This window comes from Loxodonta africana, chromosome 9 (genome assembly GCF_030014295.1).
Source record: "Loxodonta africana isolate mLoxAfr1 chromosome 9, mLoxAfr1.hap2, whole genome shotgun sequence".
Classification (NCBI taxonomy): Eukaryota; Metazoa; Chordata; class Mammalia; order Proboscidea; family Elephantidae; genus Loxodonta; species Loxodonta africana.
In genome coordinates, this window is record NC_087350.1 from 45,838,001 (window position 1) to 45,860,587 (window position 22,587).

The 22,587-nt window shown below is 49.9% G+C and overlaps 1 protein-coding gene across 1 annotated transcript; it reads left to right on the forward strand.

The window, feature by feature from the left end:
• Positions 1-536: 536 nt before the first annotated feature.
• Positions 537-12,646, forward strand: PTGES (prostaglandin E synthase). Its single transcript, XM_003407618.4, has 3 exons — positions 537-749; positions 4,158-4,240; positions 11,233-12,646. The coding sequence occupies exons 1-3, from the start codon at positions 621-623 to the stop codon at positions 11,480-11,482; spliced, it is 462 nt and encodes a 153-aa protein (XP_003407666.1). The 5' UTR covers positions 537-620; the 3' UTR covers positions 11,483-12,646.
• The last annotated feature ends 9,941 nt before the right edge of the window (positions 12,647-22,587 follow it).

Sequence of the window (22,587 nt, forward strand, 5' to 3'; positions counted from 1 at the left end):
CGTAAGGTAACATCTCCATAGATTCCAGGGATTAGGAAGTGGACATCTTTGGGGTGGGGGTGGGGGGCATTATTCAGCCAACCACAGATCTCAAAGTCAAAATCATGTAGGTATGGCTGTGGTTCAGGTGTCCAGGCTGAGTGTGGGGGCAGGAAATTCGGCTGTCATGTCCACCACCTGGTCTGACACTTGGGGAGGTGGGCACAACAGCATCTGTGACGTGGGAAGGACCGAACAGGTGTCTGGCCTTATTGCACCACAAGAAGGCGGACACTTCCATTATCCCCATTTTACAGATGAGGAAACAGGTTAAGGATTTGCCAAAGAGGGATGGTCCAGAGCCAGGGGCTGTGTCTGGGACACATCCAAGCCCTGTGTTTCTCCCAGAACCTGGGGGCAGAAGTTGCTTCATCACAGGCGATGAGACGAGGTTGGTCTGAACAGGAGGGGGCTGGCAGACGGGTCCCGCCCTCCCTCTGAGAGTGGGCGGTGCTGATTACCAAGAAGGTTCCTTCAGCCGCTCTCCCCGCCTCCTCCGTGCACTCCTGCAGGCAGGCGTGCTCTGAGACACTCAAGCCCACAGCTGCACGCCCGCTCCCCGGACCTCCCGGCCGCCAGAGATGCCTCCCTCCGGCCTCGCCATGCTCAGCGGCCAGGCGCTCCCGGCCTTCCTGCTCTGCAGCACGCTGCTGGTCATCAAGATGTACGTGGTCGCCGTCATCACCGGCCAAGTGAGGCTGCGGAAGAAGGTAGGGACGCTGTCGGGACCAGGCAGGGAAAACTTGGCCGAGACTTTTTCAGGATCAGAGTGTGATCTGGGCTCCGCTCCTCGTTCCTCCTGGGTCCTTCCGCTCTGGTCCTCCGTGTTTACCCAGCCCACACCTTTTTGTCTTTTCTGGTTTAAGAGCATTTTACTCTGTTGGGGAACTTCCAGGTGAGCTCTTGGCACGAGACTCGACAGGCTGGCTGCGGAGCGCTGCCTGCTGTCTCAGGGAAAAGCAGGTCCGGGAGGGTGGAGCGTGGGGAGCGTGACAGCATAAAGCCTGGATTTTTGGGTGGAGAGGGAACTGGTGAAACAGGAGCCTGGGAAACCTTCAAGTGGAAATTCCCACCTCCGCGGTGAGTGCTTCTCACAAACCCACTGCAGCGCCCAGGGCGCAGCCAGGCTCCCTCGGAGTTCTCGGGACGAATTCCCTCACCAATCTCAATCCCTGGACAACAACAACAACAAAGGGGAGAGAAGAGCAGGGCTGGCCAGCGGGAACTGGATAACGATAGACGGGGGGCTATAGGGTCGCTATGGGTCGGAATCGACTTGACCGCAACGGGTTTGTTTTTTGGGGGAGAGGCGATCGGCGGATGGGCTGTTGAATTCACATCCGTGAGGTTGCAGGCGGATGCCTGGCCAGTCCTGTTAGAGAGCCGCGAGGCCCCCGTCTGCGCCTGATGACCCTCCCCGGTATTTTAACAGAGCAATCCTTTCCGCACACTGTGCTGTTTCTCCACCTTTGTCCATTTCAAAGGCTGGCTCTGCCGTCCGGTGTGGGGTGGACACTGGGGAGGGGACGCCTTGGACTCACCCCCGGCCCAGGTCCCAGCAGGGTTAAAGGCTGCCCGAGGGAAATGATGCCCACCCAGTGGTCATGGCACATTGATTGGTTCTGACTTCTCCCTGCCTTGGCCCGTATGGGGACCAGCATACATGCATCCAGCAGAGACGGCTGCATTTATTCATTGAGTCCTTCCTGTGTGCTGGGCACAGAGTTGAGCGTTTAATTCTCACAGGCCTTCAGGGGGCACATGCACCTCGTTTTCCAGGTGAGGAATCTGGGGTCAGAGAGGAGCCATGACTTGGGAAGGTCACATGGCTGGACTTGAACCCAAGTGTCTGGGTTCCAGAGCTCACTTCCTACTGCGGGAGGGATGCGGTTCTGAGCAGCGCTGTGCAGGGGTCAATGGCTTTCCTTTTAATGTGAATTTGAGTGCCCTTCTGCTGGATCCGTGGGGAAGTGGCAGGAGGAAAGCTCCTGTCGGGGACACCTTACCCTCAGTGTGGCTCCTTCTTGTTCTGCTCTTGGTGTTCAGAGGCAAGCAGGAAGGAGCTGGGCAAGCAGCACAATGGGAGGTGACAGATGCAGGCTCTGGCTCCTCCACCTACCACGCTGTGACCTTGGACAAGAGTAGTTTCCTCATCTGTAAAAGGGGGATCACACCACCTTCCTTGCTGGACTGCTGGGAGAATTCAGTGCCTGGCACATAGCAGAGAGTCCACAGGTGTTAGTCCTTGCTATTGCGGTATGCCATCGAGTCCATTCCAACTCAGAGCAGCTCCATGTGATGGAGTAGAACTGCCCCGTAGGGTTTTCTTGGCTGTAATCTTTACAGAAGCAGACTGCCAGGTCTTTTCCTGAAGAGTTGCTGAGTGGGTTTGAACCACCAACCTTTCAGTTAGCAGCACAGGGTTTAACTGTTGCACCGCCAGGGCTCCTTTGTTACCCCTTACTAAAAAAAAAAAAAAAAAACCAAACTCGTTGCCATCCAGTCAATTCTGACTCATAGCAACCTTACAGGAGAGAGTAGAACTGTCCCATGGGGTTTCCAAGGAGCAGCTGGTGGATTCAAACTGCGAACCTTTTGGCTAGCAGTCGAGCACTTAACCACTGTGCCACCAGGGCTCCATAGTCCTTACTAAACAAAAAAAAAATTTTTCTTACTACTTATTAATAATTTAAAAAATCAGCAGCAGCCCCAGATCCCTTCCTGGGAGTGCATCCTCTGCCCCACCTAGAGGCTACCAGGGCCCTTCAGCCAGCGTTGTGGCTGGCCCCCGGCTGGGCTGACTGGTATTTGAGTTCTGTCTGCAGGGGTGAGCAATCCTACTGAACTGTGGACTCCGCAGGTAGGTGCTCCCAAATGCTGAGGCCCTTTGAAGTGTGTCATGGGTCCATGGACTGTGTGCGGGGCCATCAGAGTTGGTGCTTTCCTGAGTCAGGGGCAGCAGAGGGGTTTTGGGTGTGTGGGTTTTGATCTTGACTGTGCACAACAGCTGGCCCCAGGCTGCGGTCACCTCTGGGGCAGGGCAGGGGCTGGGCCACCAGGCAGGACAAACCAGTGCTTGAGGGGCAGCTAACACACACACACTCATGGTCAGAAGCAGCAGGGTTTGGCCATCTGATGAATACTTTAAAGAAAAACCTGCTGCTGGGATTCAGGTTCGGTGGTGGGGAGGGTAGGTTGGCTTTGCCTGGATGCCGGCAAGGTATGGCGGAGCACGAGAGGTGGGTGTGGGCTTTCGATGACCTGAGTGTGACCTTATTCACTGGTTTCCAATGGGAGAAACTGATAATCCACTGAGTGCCCGCCTTGTACCAGGCGTTCTGTGAAGGGCTTCTCTAGTTGTCTCCTTCATTTTTCACAGGGTAGAATAGTTTCATTTTATCCCAAGTTTACAGATGAGAAAGCTGAGGCAGAAGGAAGTTCAGAAACTTCAGTTACTTAGCTCAGAGCTGGGGTTCAAACCTAGGCCTGTTAAGGCCTTCTCAGTGTTCTTACGGCAAAGTTCAAATTCTTAAAGTGCTTCCGAGATTCCTGTTGGCCTCTACAACTTCATCTCGGTCCTCTGTCCCTCGCTGTCTATCTATCCTCTAGCCACACTGGCTCTTCCAGTCTTCAGACATGTCTAGCTTCTTCTGACCCCAAAGCCTTTGCATGCACTATTCCTTCTGCCTAGAATTGTGCTGCTCAAACCCTCCTTTTGTCTGGTTAATGTCAATATATCCTTCAAGCCTCAGCTTAAACGTCACCCCCTCAGAGAATTGTTCTCTGACCCCCAGACTCAATCAGATTTCTTGTGAACATTCTCAAGGCCAACCCTGTCTTCTCCTTCATAGTATTCACCACCTGTGGGCTGGCCTGGTCCGTGGGTGATTCCCCTTCAGACTGGGAGCTTCACAAGAGTAGGGACAGGAGTGCCTTGCTCATGGTGAGCCCCTAGCACTTGGCAAATAGTAGGAGTTTGTGGACGCTTGTTGAACAGGTTTGTGTGTGTGACTTACCAAGTGCGTTAGCATTGTAAGTGCTGTCCGAAGACAAAACACTGACCCAGGTGACCAGGCTGGCCATCTCGTGAACAGTAACTCTCAGCTGATGTGTTTCAGGCTTTTGCTAATCCCGAGGATGCCCTGAGACATGGAGGCCTCCAATATTGCCGGAGCGACCCGGATGTGGAGCGCTGCCTCAGGCAAGTACCACTGGGCCACAGGCCTAGCCACTGCCTGTCCCTTTAGACCCTCGTCTGGATACCCAGGGGGCTGGGGTTTTCTGCATTCCTGATGCCCTCAGACTATGTTAATTGATTAAATTTCTCATTAAGTTTGAAAAAGTAATACGTGCTCATGCATATCTATCATAAAACCTGCTTCCCTCCCTCCCCAGCCTCCAGTCACTATCCAGTTCTGCTCTCCTGCGGCAGACACTGCTACCAGCATCTTCTCAGAGAGACTGTCTGCATTTACAGACACATGTGCTATGCTTTTTCCTTTTGACCCCAAACCATCACCTTGTACTGTGCTTTTTCCACGACATAGTGAGGCTCACAAAGGAGCCTCTTTTATTTTATCATTGCTACTAGTCTAGTTTTTATGGTATTTACTCAACGGCACTGGGTTTTTTTATGGTATTTATGGAGCCCTGGTGGCACAGTGGTTAAGAGCTTGGCTGCTAACCATAAGGTTGGCACTTCAAATCTACCAGCCGCTCCTTGGGAACTCTAGGGGGCAGTTCTACTCTGTCCTATAGGGTCGCTAAGAGTCAGAATCGACTCAGCAACAACGGGTTTGGTTTTTTGTTATAAAACCCATAGTATTTATGAATTACTCCACTGAATAAATGAACCATAATTTAGCTGACCAATTCCCCTTTGAAGGACATTTAGGGTCTTTCTAGTCTTTCTCTGGAGCCCCTGAGCGGAACAAACAGTTAATAATGCTCAGCTGCTCCCTGAAAGGTTGTACGTCTGAGTCTACCCAGTGGTGCCTCGGAAGAAAGACCTGGCAACCTACTTCTGAAAAATCAGCCACTGAAAATCCAGTGGAGCACAGTTCTACCGTGATACACACGGGGTGGCCATGAGTCGGAATCAGCTCTACGGCAACTGGCTAGTCTTTCTCTGTTAGGAACACTGCTGCACCCAAACCTCTCGCATTGGCCCTTGTGTGTTTGTGTGACAAAGCTGCAGGCTGCAAGCGAACGGTATGACATATTACCAGATGGTGTACAAATCTACATTCTCCCAACTGGTGTGTGAGATCTGCTCCCCACGTCCCTGCCAACTCCATGTATCGTCACACTTTTCGATGGATCCCTGCTAACATGATAGGTGAAAATTTATGTCACATTTTAGCATTACTTTGCATTTCTTTTATTCCAAGAGAGGTTGAACATCTTTTCATATACTTAATATCCTCTAGAAAGTGAGAAGCAATTTTTCTTACTATAAAAATCAGAGAGCTCACTGCAGACAATTTGGATAACATTGAAACTACATAGAGGAAAAAAAGGAGAAGCATTCACAATCCTGATCACTGTCAACATTTTCATCTCCTTTTTTTTTTTCTTCTGTGTCCAAATAGTTTTCATACAATTAGGTGGACGTTGTATACCCAATTTGGAGTTCTAATTTTTTCCGGTTAACATTATTTCATGAGCACTTTCCATGTCAGTAAATATCACTCAGAAATGATTCTTAAAAAGTGGCTGCATGAAATTCCACCAGTGACTGCACAGGGCTGCTGTTAGCTGGGGAGGGGTAGGACAGGGGACAGACTCTCACATAGTTCTCAACACGTTCCCATGTGTCACAGGCAGAATGGGTGGTACTCCATTATTTAAATAATAGAAATTCTTTTCCGAAAAGAAAGTCTGTTTCTTTTTTCTTATGGTTTTCTTGGCCATTGAAAATAATGTACATACTTGTGGCTTAGAAAACTATGGAAATCTGTAATTCCTTGCTATGCCGCCTTTCTAAGAGAGCCACTGTTAGAATAATACGTAGCATATGATCATTCGTTCATTAATTCATGAGCACCTACTATGTGCAAGGCACTGTCCTAAGCACTAGTTGTACATTAGTGACCGAAATAGAAAAAGTCCCTCATACCCTAACCCATATTACCAAAAAGAAGCCCAAACCCGTTGCTGTCCAGTTGATTCCGACTCATAGTGACCCTATAGGACAGAGTAGAACTGCCCCATAGGGTTTCCTAGGAGTGACTGGTAGATTCAAACTGCTGACCTTTTTGTTAGCAGCTGAGTGCTTAATCACTGTGCTACCAGGGCTCTGCTAACCCATATTGGTGACCCTTTATCCTACCCCTCATCCTGGCCTGCTTGACTCTCCTTGGCAGCAGAGAAAGACATGAGGACGAGTGCTGCCTGGCTGTGGCTAGCCCAAGGCAGCTCACACCAGCCACCAAAAGGATGTGTTTTGCCTTCTTCCAGGCTGTGGGGTTTCTATGTAGCCATATTGCTTGTGCAGAAGAGGCCACACGGGCTTACAAATACTTGGTTTCCTGGCTGCAACCATGTCTGTGAGAGACAACAGACTGGGGCGGTGTTGAGATGTGTCCATGTACCCAATACAATTTTTCTTTTGAATGAAATGACCTATCATCTACAGATGTTGTTGTTAGCTATTGTCGAGTCGGCCCCCGACTCATGGAGACCTCATACACGAGATGGAACTGTTGTGTGTTTTCGTTGGCTGATTTTCATAAGTAGATTGCCAAGCCTTTCTTCCTAAGTAAAACAAACAAACAAGCAAAAAAAACAAACCCATTGCCGTCCAGTTGATTCCGACTCATGGTGACCCTGTGTGTTACAGAGTAGAACTGTTCCATAGAGTTTTCTTGGCTGTAATCTTTACAGAAGCAGGTCACTAGACCTTCCTTCCATGGTGTGGCTGGGTTGGTTCAAACCTCCAACCTTTAGGTTAGTAATGAGCGCAAACCATTTGTGCCACTCAGGGACCTATTCTTCCAAGTACTGGTGCTTAAACTGTGGAAATTCAATTTATCACTTTCTGAGCACCTCTTATCTGATAATGCTTCATATGCGTTTGCCCAGCATTATTAGATACCTACCGTGTACAGGCCATGCCAGACCTGGGGGCCCCTGGGGGCTCCTCCTCTGCTGCCTAGTTTCCCAGAACCTCATGGAATTGAGGAGCTGAACTAGGAATCACATGTCCTTCCATCTACTACCGGAGAACTGGCTGGAACCTGAGAGGGAGATCCTTGGAATCAAAAGTTAGTTAAATATTGGACCAGTGTTTATAGTCCGATCACAGAGCCACTTTTCTGTCCAGGTAGAAAACATTTAAGTCTGGTTCCTGGAGCCGTAAGCCTGCCCTGCAGATTAGCACAGGCTGAACCCCAAATGTGAGTCCAGCTTTGGGAGAAGCTGGGCACCAGGTCTAAAGGAGAATGATGAAACCCAGACGCCCTCCTTTCTTGACACCTGCTCACGTCTCCTGGCAATGAATGTTCTGGTCAAATTCTGGGGTCATGAGTGTGAACCACAGTGAGGTGGCAAACACTCCACCCTAGCAGAATATTCCTGATCATTTGGAGTGGGTAGACTTAATCTGAGTTAACTGGTTTGCTAGAAGACTGAGTCCCAAGATAGCAGCACTAGAAGTCCCCTGGACATCACCCAAGGTATTTGTTTTGTTGATGGTAAATCAGGCCCAGAGAGGGAGAGAGACTTGCGGAAGGCCACAGAGGAGATTAGTACACAGCAACCACCCTTTGAAGAGTGTGCCTCTGATGAAGAAGCGAGTTTGCCAAGGCCACACAGCTCATCACCATTAGGCTGTGATTAAGCCCAGGCGATTTGAGACTCCAGTTAGGTCCTACCCACTCTGCCTCTGCACGAATGCAATTTTACCATATTTTACACCTGTCTTTAAAACTAAGCAGTCATTACATTGTATCAAACCTGAATTCAAGAAAATCTCCAAGGTGGATAGTGCGCAGGGCTGAGTGAACACTCCTGAGCTGCGAGGTGGGGAGACCCGGGGAGGGGGTCACTGCCAGCCACTGTATGGATCAGAATGCCTGGGAGTACCTTGAACTCCCCATCTCCCCACCGCTGTCACGGGGTGCAGGAAAATGCAGCTGGTGTTGCAATGTCTGTTGTGGGTGAGTGTCAGGTCTGATGTTGCAGAAGACCATACAAGTCCAGTCAAGCGGGAATTTGGTTTGGGTGACTTTTCCCTTTAAAAAATGGTTGTTATTGGAATGACACATTTCATCCAAATGTCTTCCTGGTACGTGACTCTCTCCTGTGGCTCGCTTCAGGTCCTGGGGGGAGGGAGAGATGACTTTTCTTTCATCATCCCTGGTTTCCCCATTCCTCCTGGTCCCTGGCACCACTTGTGGCTTCGTGGGAGCCCCACTGTGGTTTGGGACAGACCAGAGGGGGCGGGGAAGACAGGGCCAGCGCCAGGGGCTGAGGATCAGAGCCTCAGGTCTTTCTCAGCCCCAGCTCCCAGCCACCTCTCCTCCGGCATGGCTGACCTCTGAGTCACTGCTGGCTGCTAGGTTAGGGAGCAGGGCTCAGCACCTGTGTCATGGTTTTCTCAAGGGCGGCCTCTCCCCAACTCGCGGTTCTGCCCTGCACGTCTGCTGTGAGCGTCTGTCGTCCTCATCCCTCCTCTCCACTCTGTGTTTTTCTCCAATGTCTGGGATTTGGCCATGTTTGTGCTTCACCTGTATTGTGATTCTCTTATAGTTTTCTTTAAAAATGGACTGACCCTGAGGACATACATACACACTTTAGGGAAAAATATCTGAATGAATTTATTTCATATGGTAGTGATGCTTTTTCAGAAACTTTAAATAAATATATAAGTATTTTTAAAAATACTCATTCAGGTAGCACCTAAAACTATCCCGTGCATCACCTGTGGTAGGCAGTCTATGTTTGGGACACACCAACTTAATTTAAAATAGTTTTTCTGTGACAGCCCCTCCAATCCGCCTGGGGAGAATATATTCACAGCTCCATTGCCACAGAACAGAGTGATTTTGAAGTAACACTTGTGGCCTCTCCCCCTCTCCACCTCCCATGTTGTCCTCCACACAGGAAGGTGAGGGATTTATTTGATTGGGGAATTGGAATGGCCCCAGTAATCGGTCTCCCCCTCTGCTCCCTGTGGTCAGAGTCCCTGGGTTCAGCCAAGGCTGCCTTTCTCTGGCGTGGCAGGCAACAGTCTTCCCCACAGCAGGGTGGGCTCCAATCCACTGCATACTCACTTACCCATGGCTGGGTCCCAAGGTCTAGATTCAGGGGTAACGGGGAAGGAAGACTCATGTTGGCCTCAGGATGTGAAGATAAAAGCACCAGCTGCCTGTTCTAAGTTTGGCTTTAGAAAGACCCAGGCCCTGCTAAGTTTACAGGAGCTTTTGTACATGCAGATTGAATTCTAGACTCCTTATCCTGCTTTACAACAAGGCCCTTCTCCTCCTCTTATCCTGCCTCACTCCCTGTCATGTATCACATTTCAGCCACATAGGTATCTTTTCTGTGCTTTGAACATACTACGTTCATTCCCACCTCAGGGCCTTTGCACATGCTGGTCTCTCTCCCTGTAAATTTCTTTTTCCCCTCATGGTCGCTCCTCAAAAGCTAAACTGTGTTTTTCCCTGACCACTCTCACCCCAGTCACACTGCAAAGTCTCCCACAGAGTAGGGTTGCCAAGTGCTCCAGGTGCCCTCCCCGGCCTGCCTACTTTCTTTCAGTAAGACTGGAACACTACAGCCCTTGGCTAAGACTCTCCTTGCGAATGGGAGGAAAGAGGGGATCTCTGTAGCAGGTTGCTATGCAGGGACTGCTAGACTGGGCCTGGCCAGTTGGCTCAGCATTGACAAAATGCATTCCAGCTGGAAGGCCTGGAGAAGGGGCTTCTGTGTCCAGCAGAGTCCTCTTGCCTTACACATGTGTCCTGTCCTTGGGGGAGGTCATAGCCCAGGCACTGGGTTCCTGTTTATTTGAGCTCCCAACGTGGCCATCTATGGCTTCAGTCACTTGCTCAGTCTCTAATTTATGGGACTTGACCTCTCCACCCTCCGTAAGGGGAGCTGACTGTTAATAGGGGTCATGGAAAATGTGAGCCAACTCTGAGTAGAAGCGGGTGCATTTTATTTCTTGGTCATTTATTTATAGCAGGGTTATACACAGGCCCCCACCCCCCACCACACACACTTGATTATTTTAAACGAAAAAAGAAGTAGGATAGCATGAATGAAATGAAGAGCCTCTCCCGGGCCTGGCAATTGGTCAGCTCCAGTAAGTGGAAGCTATTTGTATTATTATCTCTGGAGCAGCGTGGGGAGTGGGGGCTGATGTTTAGGGACAGAACAAGACAGAGCCAGGTTCTCATTTCAAATGCATGCTCTTAGATTCCATCCTATTCCACCTGGGAAAGGACCCTCCCCTCACAAAAAAAAAAAAAAAGCAGTTGTTGAGTCCATTCTGACTCATAGTGACCCCATGTGTTGCAGGGTATAACTGTGCTCCATAGGGTTTCAAGGCTATGACCTTTTGGAAGCAGATAGGCCACCTCTGAATGGGTTTAAACCACCAACTTTCAGTTAGTAGTCGAGTGCTCAGCCATTTGGACCACCCAAGGACTCCAAGGAAGGGCCCAGGTTGCTGCATTTGGAAGAAAGACAGACTCAGGCTTGACTCAAAGAGGCCCTGCTCTGGTGGCAAAGAGCAGACACTTTAGTCAGACCTGGGTTCAAATCCCAGCTCTACCACTCACCAGCTCTGCAAGGTGTTTAACCCCTCTGAGCCCCACTTTTCATGCCTGGTGTCCAAAGGCCAGAGGGCAAGATGGGGGACAGCGTGGCAGGGCCCAGCACCTGGAGGGTCCTAGACTGTGGTAAGAAAATCCCAAACCAGCAGCTATCTTGATTCCTAGCCCATTAATCAGGGACTTTGTGTTCTCAGCTGCTTGCAGGCATAAAGCTTGGAGCTGCTGCCCCTACTTCTCTCAGGGATCTCCTTGTCATGGCTATGTGTGGACTTGAGGGTCTGGTGACCCTGAAATGATCCCCAGTGGTGTGGGCCCCTCTCAGGGCAGAGGTCCTAGCTTTCGTGGCAGTCTCAGAAGGGCTTGTGGCCCCAAAGCTGAAGCTTGGCTGACCCGTACCCACTTGCCTTCCCAGGGCCCACCGGAATGACATGGAGACCATCTACCCCTTCCTGTTCCTGGGCTTCGTCTACTCCTTTCTGGGGCCCGACCCCTTCGTGGCCCAGATGCACTTCCTCCTTGTGTTCGTGGGCCGTATGGTGCACACTGCGGCCTACCTGGGGAAGCTGCGGGCACCCACCCGCTCCTTGGCCTACACCCTGGCCCAGCTCCCTTGCGTCTCCATGGCCCTGCAGATCCTCTGGGAAGCAGCCCGCCACCTGTGAGGAGCAGCGCATGCCTCCTCAGCCCCCAGACCACGGGTCAAGAGCTGTCCCATGGCTTTACCTGGGGGACTTGGCGTCCCTTCAAGATCGTGGTTTCCTGGCAACCTGCTGAGTGTGTAGACCCCTGGGCTCAGCAGACCAGCATGTGTGCATGTGTGTCAGTGCATGTGTGCACACGTGTGTGTGTGTGTGTGTGGTTTCTTAGCTCCTCGAATTCCTGGATGAAGTGGCCAATTAGAACCATTTTGAGAGGGCTCATCAAGATTGAGAGAAAATCCTTCAACTCAAATAATAGACTATTAAAAACATCACTCCCCCTCCCTCCCTGAGGAGTAGAAAAGTAAGGGGAGACTCAAGTTCAAGATTTCCAAACCTAATCATCATCAGAATCTAGGGCTAAAAAGGGAGGCCTCTCAGACCCAACCCCCTGAAATTTTGGCTCAGATGGTCTTGGAGAGAGGGAGAAAGAGGGACTGGGCATCTGTATACTTAAAAGGCTCCCCATCTCGGCCATCTAAGATGCATCGATGAGTCTCAGCCCACCTGGATCAAAGGAGAATGAAGAACACCAAGGACTCAAGGCGATTACGAGCCCAAGAGACAGAAAGGGCCACATGAACCAAAGACTACATCATCCTGAAACCAGAAGAACTAGATGGTGCCCGGCTATAACCAATGACTGCCCTGACAGGGAACACAACACAGAACCCCTGAGGAAGCAGTGGGATGCAGACCCCAAATTCTCATAAAAAGACCAGACTTAAGGGTCTAACTGAGACTAGAAGGACCCCGGTGGTCATGGCCCCCAGACCTTCTGTTGGCCCAGGACAGGAACCATTCCCGAAGCCAACTCCTCAGACATGGATTGAACTGGACAATGGGTTGGAGAGGGATGCTGGTGAGGAGTGAGCTTCTTGGATCAGGTGGACACTTGAGACTATGTTGGCATCTCCTGCCTGGAGGAGAGGTGAGAGGGTGGAGGGGGTTAGAAGCTGGTGAAATGGATACAAAAAGAGAGAGTGGAGGGAGGGAGTGGGCTGTATCACTGGGGGAGAGTAATTGGGAGTTTGTAGCAAGGTGTATATAAGTTTTTGTGTGAGAGACTGACTTGATTTGTAAACTTTCACCTAAAGCACAATAAAAATTATTTAAAAACAAAAAAAAGACTCGCCATCTGAACCCCAACAATTGCCAGGCCTGGAAGCCACTGGCACAGTCCTGTCTAGATGGAGGCCCAGGAATGGGGAGGGTGTTATTTTGTGATTTCTTTTATGGGAGGAGTTTAGTGAGACAGGAGATAGAATTGTATGCCTTTATTCCCTTTTGACACTGTCCTTGCCCATTGCTCTGAATTCCTTTGCTAGATCCTTCTCTCACTGGCTCAAGTGTGAATGGAGGGAACTACAGGCTCAGGTGTGGCTGGGAGGATTCACAGTAGGGTCAGCCTTCCCTTCTGGAGCCTTTAGTTGCTCCTATAGGCTGTCAGTCGAGATCAATGAGCTTTGAATGACCAACCACTGTAAGGAACTTCCTGGCTCCTTCAGTATCTGCAAGGTTTGAAAACCGCCAATGTCCACCACTTTGGGGAACGTACGTGTGTATCTCTCCTAGACTCGTTCTAAGACGGGGTGGTTTTAATCATTAAATGGAAGTGTCTGGGCAGCTCGGCCACTGTCTTGCAGCCTCTGACTGCTGTTCCTGGTGTCCACCTGCCGAAGCTGGTCTATGCCCCATGATGCAGGACATTTCTGCTGGTACATGCCTGGGGCCAAATTGGCAGGCTATGGTCTCTAGCAAACACACAAACACACCCTGACTGGGGCGTTTAGTCACGCAACAAGCAGGCTGTTCCAAGTCACCCTTCTTTGTCCTGCTAGATGCAGTAAGATGGTATTTGGCTAGGGGAGCCAGGAATGCCCAATTCCTGCCCTGGCCAGTCACCCCTCCCTGTGGTGCCCCCACCTCAGGGGGCTTTTACCAGCTTCATTTCTACAGATGAGGACACTGAGGCTCCAAGATATGAATGCCATGACGTGGAGGGTCAGCTTACAAACCTGTTCTTAACCACCTTGTTATACTGCCTCAGGCTCCCTCCACCCCTCCTCCCAGCACTTTCTATTCCTCATTCCTATGAGGGAAGCCTCCCCTAGTGCCTGGGCATGTCTACCTCTCTCCACCCTGCAGCCCTGGGACTTCTGCCCCCTCTGACTGATGGGACCTGCAGGGCAGGGGCCTCCCTGGAAGCTCAGGGTATCCCTAAAAAAAAAAGCCTCTCTAGAAATTTGAGTTAGTCCCTGCTCTCCATGTCCTCTGTACTGGGTGTAGGTAACACTGCCCCCTTGTGGTGAGATGAAACCTTGGTTCTTGGGCCTGAAGCTGTCCATTTGGAGAGAAACAGGAGGCTGTCATCATGTATTTGCACTACTGTGGGCTCAGTGGAGTCCTGGTAGTGCAGAGATTAAACGTTCACAGTTTGAAACCACCAGCTGCTCCTTGGAAGTCCTATGGGGCAGTTCGACTCTGTCCTATAGGCTTGCTATGAGTTGGAATCCACTTGACAGCAATGGGTTTGGTTTGTTTGCTAAGCATTGAGCTTTTTTTTGAGCTGGGTGTGGCACATACATTTTTCTCTTAATCCTTAAAACAATCTTAGGAGGGAGGCACTTCCACTTTTGAAATGAGAGTAGGGCTCAGATAGGAGAGATGACTTGGCTGACATCCTTGAGCAGGAATGTGGTAGAGCCAGAAGGAGGAAAAGTCCCCAGAGCAGGGACTGTCCCAGTTATTGGGGCACATGGGGTGAACAGAATTTTGTGTTTTTATATTTTCCCCTCCTGGGGAGAGGTGGTGAGGGCAGAGTGCACTACTCTGGCACATGACAGACCCGCGTGAAAAGGGGCATCTGAGGCCCATGGCAACCTTGCAAACCTGGAACTTGACTCAGGACTCCAAGGGAGCCAGCGCCCATCTGCCAGGTAGCAGCAGACTGAGCACAGCAGGCCAGATCCCATAGATAGGGGATGCTGTGATCTATCACATCCACTGACCTGGCCAGAGTCCCCGGGAGAGATGGACTCTACCGTCCCCAGAGCCACTTGAACACCAGTGCATGTTGACTTTCTGGGCACAAATGGGGTTTTCCTTCCTGCGTCATCCCTTCATCTGCAGCACACATTGCCCCCAAATGCCACCCTATTTGGGCCATCCCTCCAGGGCTGCCTCCCCCCGGCAGCACAGGGTCCCTGACCTTGGGGTTGGGGGTGGTAGGAACTGCAGGCCTTGGCTGCCTGCGGGCTAGGGAGTGGGGGGACTGAGTGGCAGCCTGGGGGCCCCAAAGCCACAGTTCAGGGAGGCAGGCAAGGACTGACCTCTCTCTCAAGAGCAGCAAATGGGGCTGAGGCCCAGGCCTGGGAAGCTAGAGTCGACCCTGGTTGGGGCCTGTGTCTGGTGCATTTTCTCCTGAGCTCTTAGTGACCAGGGGCGGCCAGAGCTAAGCTGGGTCATGCAGAAACAAGGATCAGGGAACTGGGCTAGAATTTGGGGGGTCTTTCTTCAAAATGTTGCTAATTGGTGTGATGCTATAGAGCCCTTCATCCCCAACCGTAATTTACACACCTTCTTAGGATAAAGCCCAAGATAGATGATGGCTGATGTGCCCTGCCCACCTGGGCAACCAGTCTCCCAAGGTGGCCCCTCTGAGGAATCCCCGAGACTCTCTATTCTAATAGATTTCTTTGTTCAAGACCTCCAAGAGTTTCCTCAGTGTATGAGGGACTTGGGGGAACATCAAGGGTGAGAGTGAGCCCTGGTTTTCACAGTCCTGGATGCTAGTGACGAGGCAGGGGCAGAACTTGGGGACCCCCGGAGAGGCAGAGGTCAAATCCCCAGGAGACTGCTGCCCTCGGAGATGGGCTTCCAGGCTGACCAGGGCAGAAAGACCTGACCCCATCTAATTCGAAGTTGGGGCTGGTAGGAATGAATCCAGAAGAACTTTGAATTCAAACCTGAAAGGCAGATGGGATTTAAAAAAAAAAGTTAATTACATATGCTCACAAGTAAAAGTCAATCTCGAAGGCTGAAAGAAGGAAATAAAAACCTCTTCCTCTTGTGTGTCTTATCACACAGAGGGCATCACGGGTCAGACTCAACGGGTCAGGCTCAACATGTTCCTGCACATTGCTTGAGGGCCTAGGTGGCTGCAGTAGGTTCCACGGCAGATCCTTGCATCCACTCTTGCCCTCCACATTCCCTTTCCCACCCAGAGCCAGAGGCTCCTGTCACTCCTATATGCAAAGCCCTCTGGTGGTCTCCCTCCCTCTGGTGGTGGTGGCGGGGGCGGGGGGTGTCCTTCAAAATCTTCTAGGTGCTGAACTTAATCTTTATTTTCAGTTTCCCCTTCTAGAATGTTCACCCTGGGAGGGCAGGGATATGGGTCCGTTTTAAGTTAATGAATGAATGGCTGTGTCAAGTGTGTGTCTGTATACATATAGTAAAGAGAGAGGGGTTGTTTTTATCCAGGACGGAGTCCCACAACAAAATGTATTTCTTGAGGGCCTCTCAGCGCCAGGCTGTGGTTTAGCACCAGGAGATGTCAGTGTGTCATCTCTGCTCACGGGCTCAGGGTTTGCAGCAGCACCTTGGACTTGCTCTTTTGTCATAGATGGAGATTTTCCCTTAGTAATGTATCTGCACTTCCTCCCAGGGCTTTCGATGGTCAATACCATGAATTTTAACAGCTCCCTGGCATTCCGTCATATTGAATACCCTCATTATTTATTTAATAGGCCCTTATTGTTGGATAATTAATTTCCTAGATCACATTTACATAGGCAATGTTTTCATGGGTATCTGTGTACATAAATCTCTGTGCTTGTCCGTTTCTTTAAGGTACATTTCTAGAAGTAAAACTGTTGGGTCATAAGGCAGGTCTGTTTTTCAGGCTGGTGGTATATATTGCCCAGTTGTCCTCCAAAAAGATGGTTCCAATTTGAATGGGATTTTAAAAAGAGTTATGTCAGTTTTTTAGTATCCAAGTAGAGGAATTTACAAGTGTGTATTTAAAGAATTGAGACCACCCACAATTCTACCTCCCTGAGAAAATGACTGTTAACATTTTGGTTTGTGACTTTCCAGATATTTTTACCATGCATATTAAACACACACACACATATATATATCCACCACCCGTCTGTCAGTTTATCATATGGTGGTGGCCTGCCTGTTACCCCGATGCTGGAAGATATACCAATGGTATTTCAAATACCAGCAGGGTCACCCACGGTGAACAGGTTTCAGCAGAGCTTCCAGACTAAAACAGACTAGTAAGAAAGCCCCACTGATCCACTCCTGTAGCTAATGAAAACCTGATGGATCACAATAGAACACAGTCCAGCTCACCAGCTTTGGACACATCACCAGGAGAGATCCATCACTGGAGGAGGACATCATGTTTGGTGAAGTAGAGGGTCAGTGAGGGGACCCTCAGTTAGATGCGTTGGCACAATGATTGCAACAATGGACTGGAACACGCCCGTGATGGTGAGGCTGATGCAGGGCTGGGCAACGTGTTGTTCTGTTGTACGCAAGGTCACCATGAATTGGAGTGGGCTCAACAGCAGCTATCTTATCTATCTACATATACGTGTGTATAGATGCATGCACACACGCAAAAGAGAGACTGAGAGGTAGGCAGTGTTTCTAGACCTCTCAGCCATGCTCCCTTTTGAAACTGTCCAGAGATTCTGCTGTGTGGCTGCCCATGTGATAATGGTTCTCCTCTCAGTATCTGTGCTAACCAAGAAGACTTCGATTAGCTTCGCTTTGTAAAATTTGAGCTATGAAAATAATAGCTTTTTTCCATTTTCCAAATCTAAAATTATACGGTTGAGTTATTCTTTTTCAAAGTATACACATCTCCCTGAAGATGCTGATATACCTGCTAACTGTCTTGAATTTAAGTTTTTTAAAAATTGGCACTGTATTTTAACCCTCATTGGAGTGATTTTTAACTGGCAGAGAGGGGTTGCTTGGAAAGACGTTGCCACCGAAGAAGAGCAGGATGAGGGAGGGCTGTGGGGAGAGAGGATTGAGTTGTTGGGATTGGCTGGAGAATTTGGGGCAGGAGACAAGGGAGAGTTAAGGTTGAATAGGGAGATCAGGACTAGATGGTGAAGCCTCAAACACCAGGCCTGGGAGATTAGGAGGGCCCTGGGGAGCCAAAGGAAGCTTTAAGCAGGAGAGGGGCATGATCAAGGCTGAGTTTTAGGACAATTAACCTGTTGGATTGTGGAGAATAGCACTGAAGGAGATAAGAAGGGGGGTGTGACTGTGGCCTAGCAGAAAATTTGAGCAGGAGCCTCGTTTCTGCTCTGTGGTGGACATGGGGGCTCCTTGAGTGTGCCACGGACAGAGAGGGAGGCCAGGCTCAGGGTGAACTTCCAAGCTCTGTCCCTACCTGTATTAGTTTTCTGTTGCTGGGTAACAAGTTGCCACAAAGTTAATGGCTAAAAACAACACCCACTTATTATATCACAGTTTCCACGGGTCAGGAATCCAAGCACGGTCCTCTGCTCACAGTCTCATGAGGCTGCTGTCAGGCTGTTGAGGCTGTACCCTCATCTGGAGCTCAATGTTCTCTTCTGAGCTCATTCAGGTTGTTGACAGAATTCTGCTCCTTGTGGCTGTAAAACTGAGGCCCTGAGCTCCTCTCCACAAGCAGTTCCTAAAATGGCCCTCTGCTCCTCCAAGGCCAGCAGGAGATTGTCTCCTGCTTTGAATCACTTTTTTCAGGGAAGATCTGGACTCTCTTTTAAAGGGATCACCTGATTAGATCGGGCCACCTAGAAAACCTCCATTTTGATTAAGTCAAAGCCAACTTTGATTTGGGATTTGAGTAGGGACCTTAACCACATCTGTAAAATTCTTTCATCTTTGCTGTATTCTATTGGTGAGAAGCAAGTCACAGATTCTGCTTGCACTCAAGGTTGGAAGTCACAGGGCTGGTCTTAGAATTCCACCTACTATACCAATGCTCTGTTGAGTTCCCCTTTTAATTTCAAGGTGCCTGGTGTTGACCCCCTCATATCCCAAGCTCAATCCATGTCCCATTTCTCCTAAGGTATGAAGTTCTCCAACACTCTTTCCAGCATTCACAATTTATTATAAAAGGTAACTATTAATGACCACAAAGCTTCAAGACCTGAAAGGCTGATGGCGGAATAATAGGTAGTGGGGTAGAGAGCTTTGGATAAGGATTTGGTAGGCATATATAGGTAGGCTACTGACCAATAGGCATCAAAATACATGTTCAGCCCTGTCCTAGGCACCAAAAACCTGTTGCCGTCGAGTGGATTCCAACTCATAGGGGCCCTGTAGGACAGAGTAGAACCGCCCCATAGGGTTTTCAAGGAGCAGCTGGTGGATTCGAACAGCCGACATTTTGGTTAGCAGCTGAGCTCTTAACCACTGCACCACCACCATTCCCAAAGGGGATGTAAAAGACAGAGAAGAAAATGTACTTTTTGCCTTCAAAGAGCTCATTTTGTGTTTGAGACTATTATACTATCCTGCTTGGATTTTTAAAATATTGTTTTGTTTTTCTGTAGTTATTAACCACATTATAAAAAACACAGAAGCTAGTGTGTTGTGAGCCACCATAAAATTTACGTTATTTACATTTTGGTTTGTGTCTTCCCCGGTTTTTTACATTGCACGTATAAAATATGTGCTAAACATCTTTGCAAGCACTGCTTTTCCCCCCATTTTGGATTATTTTTCAAAGTAGGAAAAGCAAACAAACGTTTTCATGGAACACTTGTGGTGATTTTTAGGCTGTGACCCCTGGGGGTGGTTTGGGCTTTGCTTCTTTCTTTGTTTTTGAAGAGGAGGCTGGGTCGGGAGCCCACAGCCAGCCCGGGTGATGAGCTGGTTGGTGGTTGTGGGAATCCAGCCCTGTGCCTGACACCAACTCCACAGAGCCCTCCAGGGGAGGGCAGCAAAGGTGCGGGAGTCAGGAAGGCCATTTTGAGTTTGGCCCCAATTGGCCTTCACAAGGAGTTAGGCACTGAGGGAGAGGGTGGGGGAAGAATCCCTGAACCACCAGTGCCAGGTTCTCCTGGGCAGGGAAAATGTCATCTCGCCCCCACCAAAAACAAAACAAAACTTGCCATCAAGTCCATTGCCAGGTCTTTCTTCCCGAGGGGCTTCTGGATAGACCTAAACCTCCGACCTTTCTTAGCAGCCAAACGCGTTAACCATTTACAGCACCTGGGGACACCCCAGATGGAGAGTATTTTGGTTTCCTCAAACTCCGCCCCTCAAACTGTGTGTTCCTCCACAATAAACACTAAAGTGTCCATTTATGGAGAGTTTAATCTGTGCCACCAACCCTGTGAGGTGGGCTTTATCATTGCCCTCCATTTTACAGAGGAGGAAACTAGAGCCCAGAGAAGTGCCTTGCCCAAAGCCACAAAGCCAGAACTCTGATCTTTATTTCTCAAGTCTTTTTTTGTTTTTTATTTTTGCAAGAGTCAGTCTACTTTTCTCTTTCTTTCTCAGCTCAAATTTATTTTATTTCAAATAAAAGCAGACACGCACAGTACCCTTTCCCAAGCCCAACTGGCCAAATGGGCAAAAGCAGGCAGAGAGGAGGATTCCAAGTCCCCCGCCCTGAGGCTGGGACGGAAGGGTTATATCCTGGAATGGCTGCCCACTCAGCTGCACTCACAGCCCTGCAATTCGTGCTACAGTCGCGACAGCAACGTTTGGATATTTTTTCTTTTACAGGGAGGGCCGGCGTGCCTCCTCCCTTTCAGCTTCCCAGAGCAGCATGTGTAAACCATTAAGCCAGTTTGTTTTCTCTAGTGTGCTCAGAGGACGTGACATTGACATCCTTGTGGTCCAACGGCAGGGCCAGCGCCTCCGTGGGAATGGGGCCCCGGGCTTTTTCTGAGGCTGGCGTTCTGGGGAACTGCTTCCCAGTGTGACCCCAGCTCGACAGCAGGCAGCCCCAACCTGGCGACTCTTCATGCATTCTCCCTTTGGATTGAAAAACAAAGAGTATGTCGCCTGTACCTTCATCCGAGCTCTGGAGGACTGGCGGGCACCCAGGCAGGCTTAGTCTACTCACTTGCTCCGAGTTTAGGGCTTCTGGAGAGGAAGCAAGTTGCCCTTCTCAGCTGCCCATGTGAACACTGCTCTGGGCCCCCATGGACTGGTCCTTTGCAGGAGCAAATCCCCTGGGGATGGAGGGCGCAAGCTCTATGCCAGGGAGGACCCTACTTAAACCAGGATGGACCCAGTGCTTGCCTGGTACAGGGACAGGCCACCATCTTCCAGAGACTCCCACTGGGCAGGTCCTGCATCCAGGGAGCTTTTCCTCCTGGCCACACCTTCATGCCTAAACCAAAACCCAGCCCTGCGGGCTCTCCCCATTTCCCCCAGCCCATCATCCAGTCAGTCACTAACTCTTACTGCCTCCCAGACATCCTTCAGGTCCACCCACTTCTGTCCCATCTAGTCTAGGTGTTGCACCCTTCCGCCTGGCCATCTGTCCTGGCCTGGCCTCCCCATGGGTCTCTCTGCTTCCTCTCTTAGCCCCACAGTGCCTTCTCCACACAGAGGCCAGGAGTCGCGTGGCTCCACTAAGCACCTCTCTTTCATGGCTCCCCACAGCCCTTGGGATGATGTCCAAACTTCTAGACCTGGCCGACAGCTCTGCTTGAGCCAGGCCCTGCTTCTTTTCACCTTCGTCCTGCACCAAGAGATCCAGCCCGGTAATGCTCCCATCACCCCAATGACACAGGCTCTGTCTTGCCTTCACATATGCTGTTCCCTTAGCTAGAAACACTGTTCTTCCTCCCCTGCCCCTTGTTTGGCTAACTCACCATTTTTCCAGGTGCACACCTCCTCCAGGAAGCCTACCCAGATGCCTTAGACTAAGGCCACTACCCCTGGTGGCCTTAGTCATGTGGTATCTTTAATTACTCATTTAGTTTTGCTTACCTGTAAGATTGTCAGCCATGGACCCTGTGTCTCTTCTCTGCTGTCTCCCCAAGGGCCCAGGCCCATGGCAAGTGTTTCACAATATTTGTTCAATGAACGAGTGGCAAACGGAGGCCCAGAAGGCGTTTACCCAAGGCAGAGGCCAAACACAGCTCTGGCTGCCCATCCAGTCCAGACTGCAAGGCTCTGCCTAGCTCTGGCCTGGTCCGCATCATCAGGTCAGCGTGAGGGAGCCCAAGACATCAGCACACTGTTCTCCCCTCCTGCCTGCTGACTAAGTCTGTGCCTTCTGGTCCTACCACTGTTGCTCCCTGCCCCCCTGCTGACCAGTGTCCCTGTTGCCAGGAGGAAACCTGAGGCTCCAGGCACCTCAGAAAGTCACTCACAACTCATTGGCCACCCTTTCCCAGGTATGTGCACATTTCTGAAGAGGGCAATGCTCGACCCACAAGGAAGTTGCTTTAATGGTGGGATTTCAGGTGGAGTACTAAAAAAAAAAAAAATTTTTTTTTTTTACTCTGGAAGAATATTTAGGGATGTATTGGGGAATGGAAAGAGGTGCTCCTTTCACATAGGTATTGTTACCATCCTTCTCTTTTGGATAAATTGTGTCCCCCAAAATATATGTTGAAGTCCTAACCCTCGCTACTTGTGAATGTGACCTCGTTTGGAAATATGGTCCTTAAAGACGTTATTAGTTAACGTGAGATCACACTGGAATAGAGTGGGCCCTAATCCACTATGACCAGTGCCCTTATAAAAAGAGGGAAGGAGACACAGGGACACACAGGGAAGATAGTCACGTGAAGAGGGAGGCAGAAATTGGAGTTACGATGCCACAAACCAAGGAATGCCTGGGGCTACCAGAAGCTGGGGAAGGCAAGAAAGGACTGTCCCCTAGAGCCTTTGGAGAGACCATGGCCCTGCTGATACCCTTAATTCAGACCTCTAGCCTTCAGAACTGTGACAATAAACTTCCGTTGTTTTAAGGCACCCAGTTTCTGTGTTTTGTTACTGCAGCCACAGGAAACTCATACACCTTCTAAAACAAAAACTGGGAGTATTTCTCACGTAAGAATTTTCATGTGTTGGCTCTGACCTAT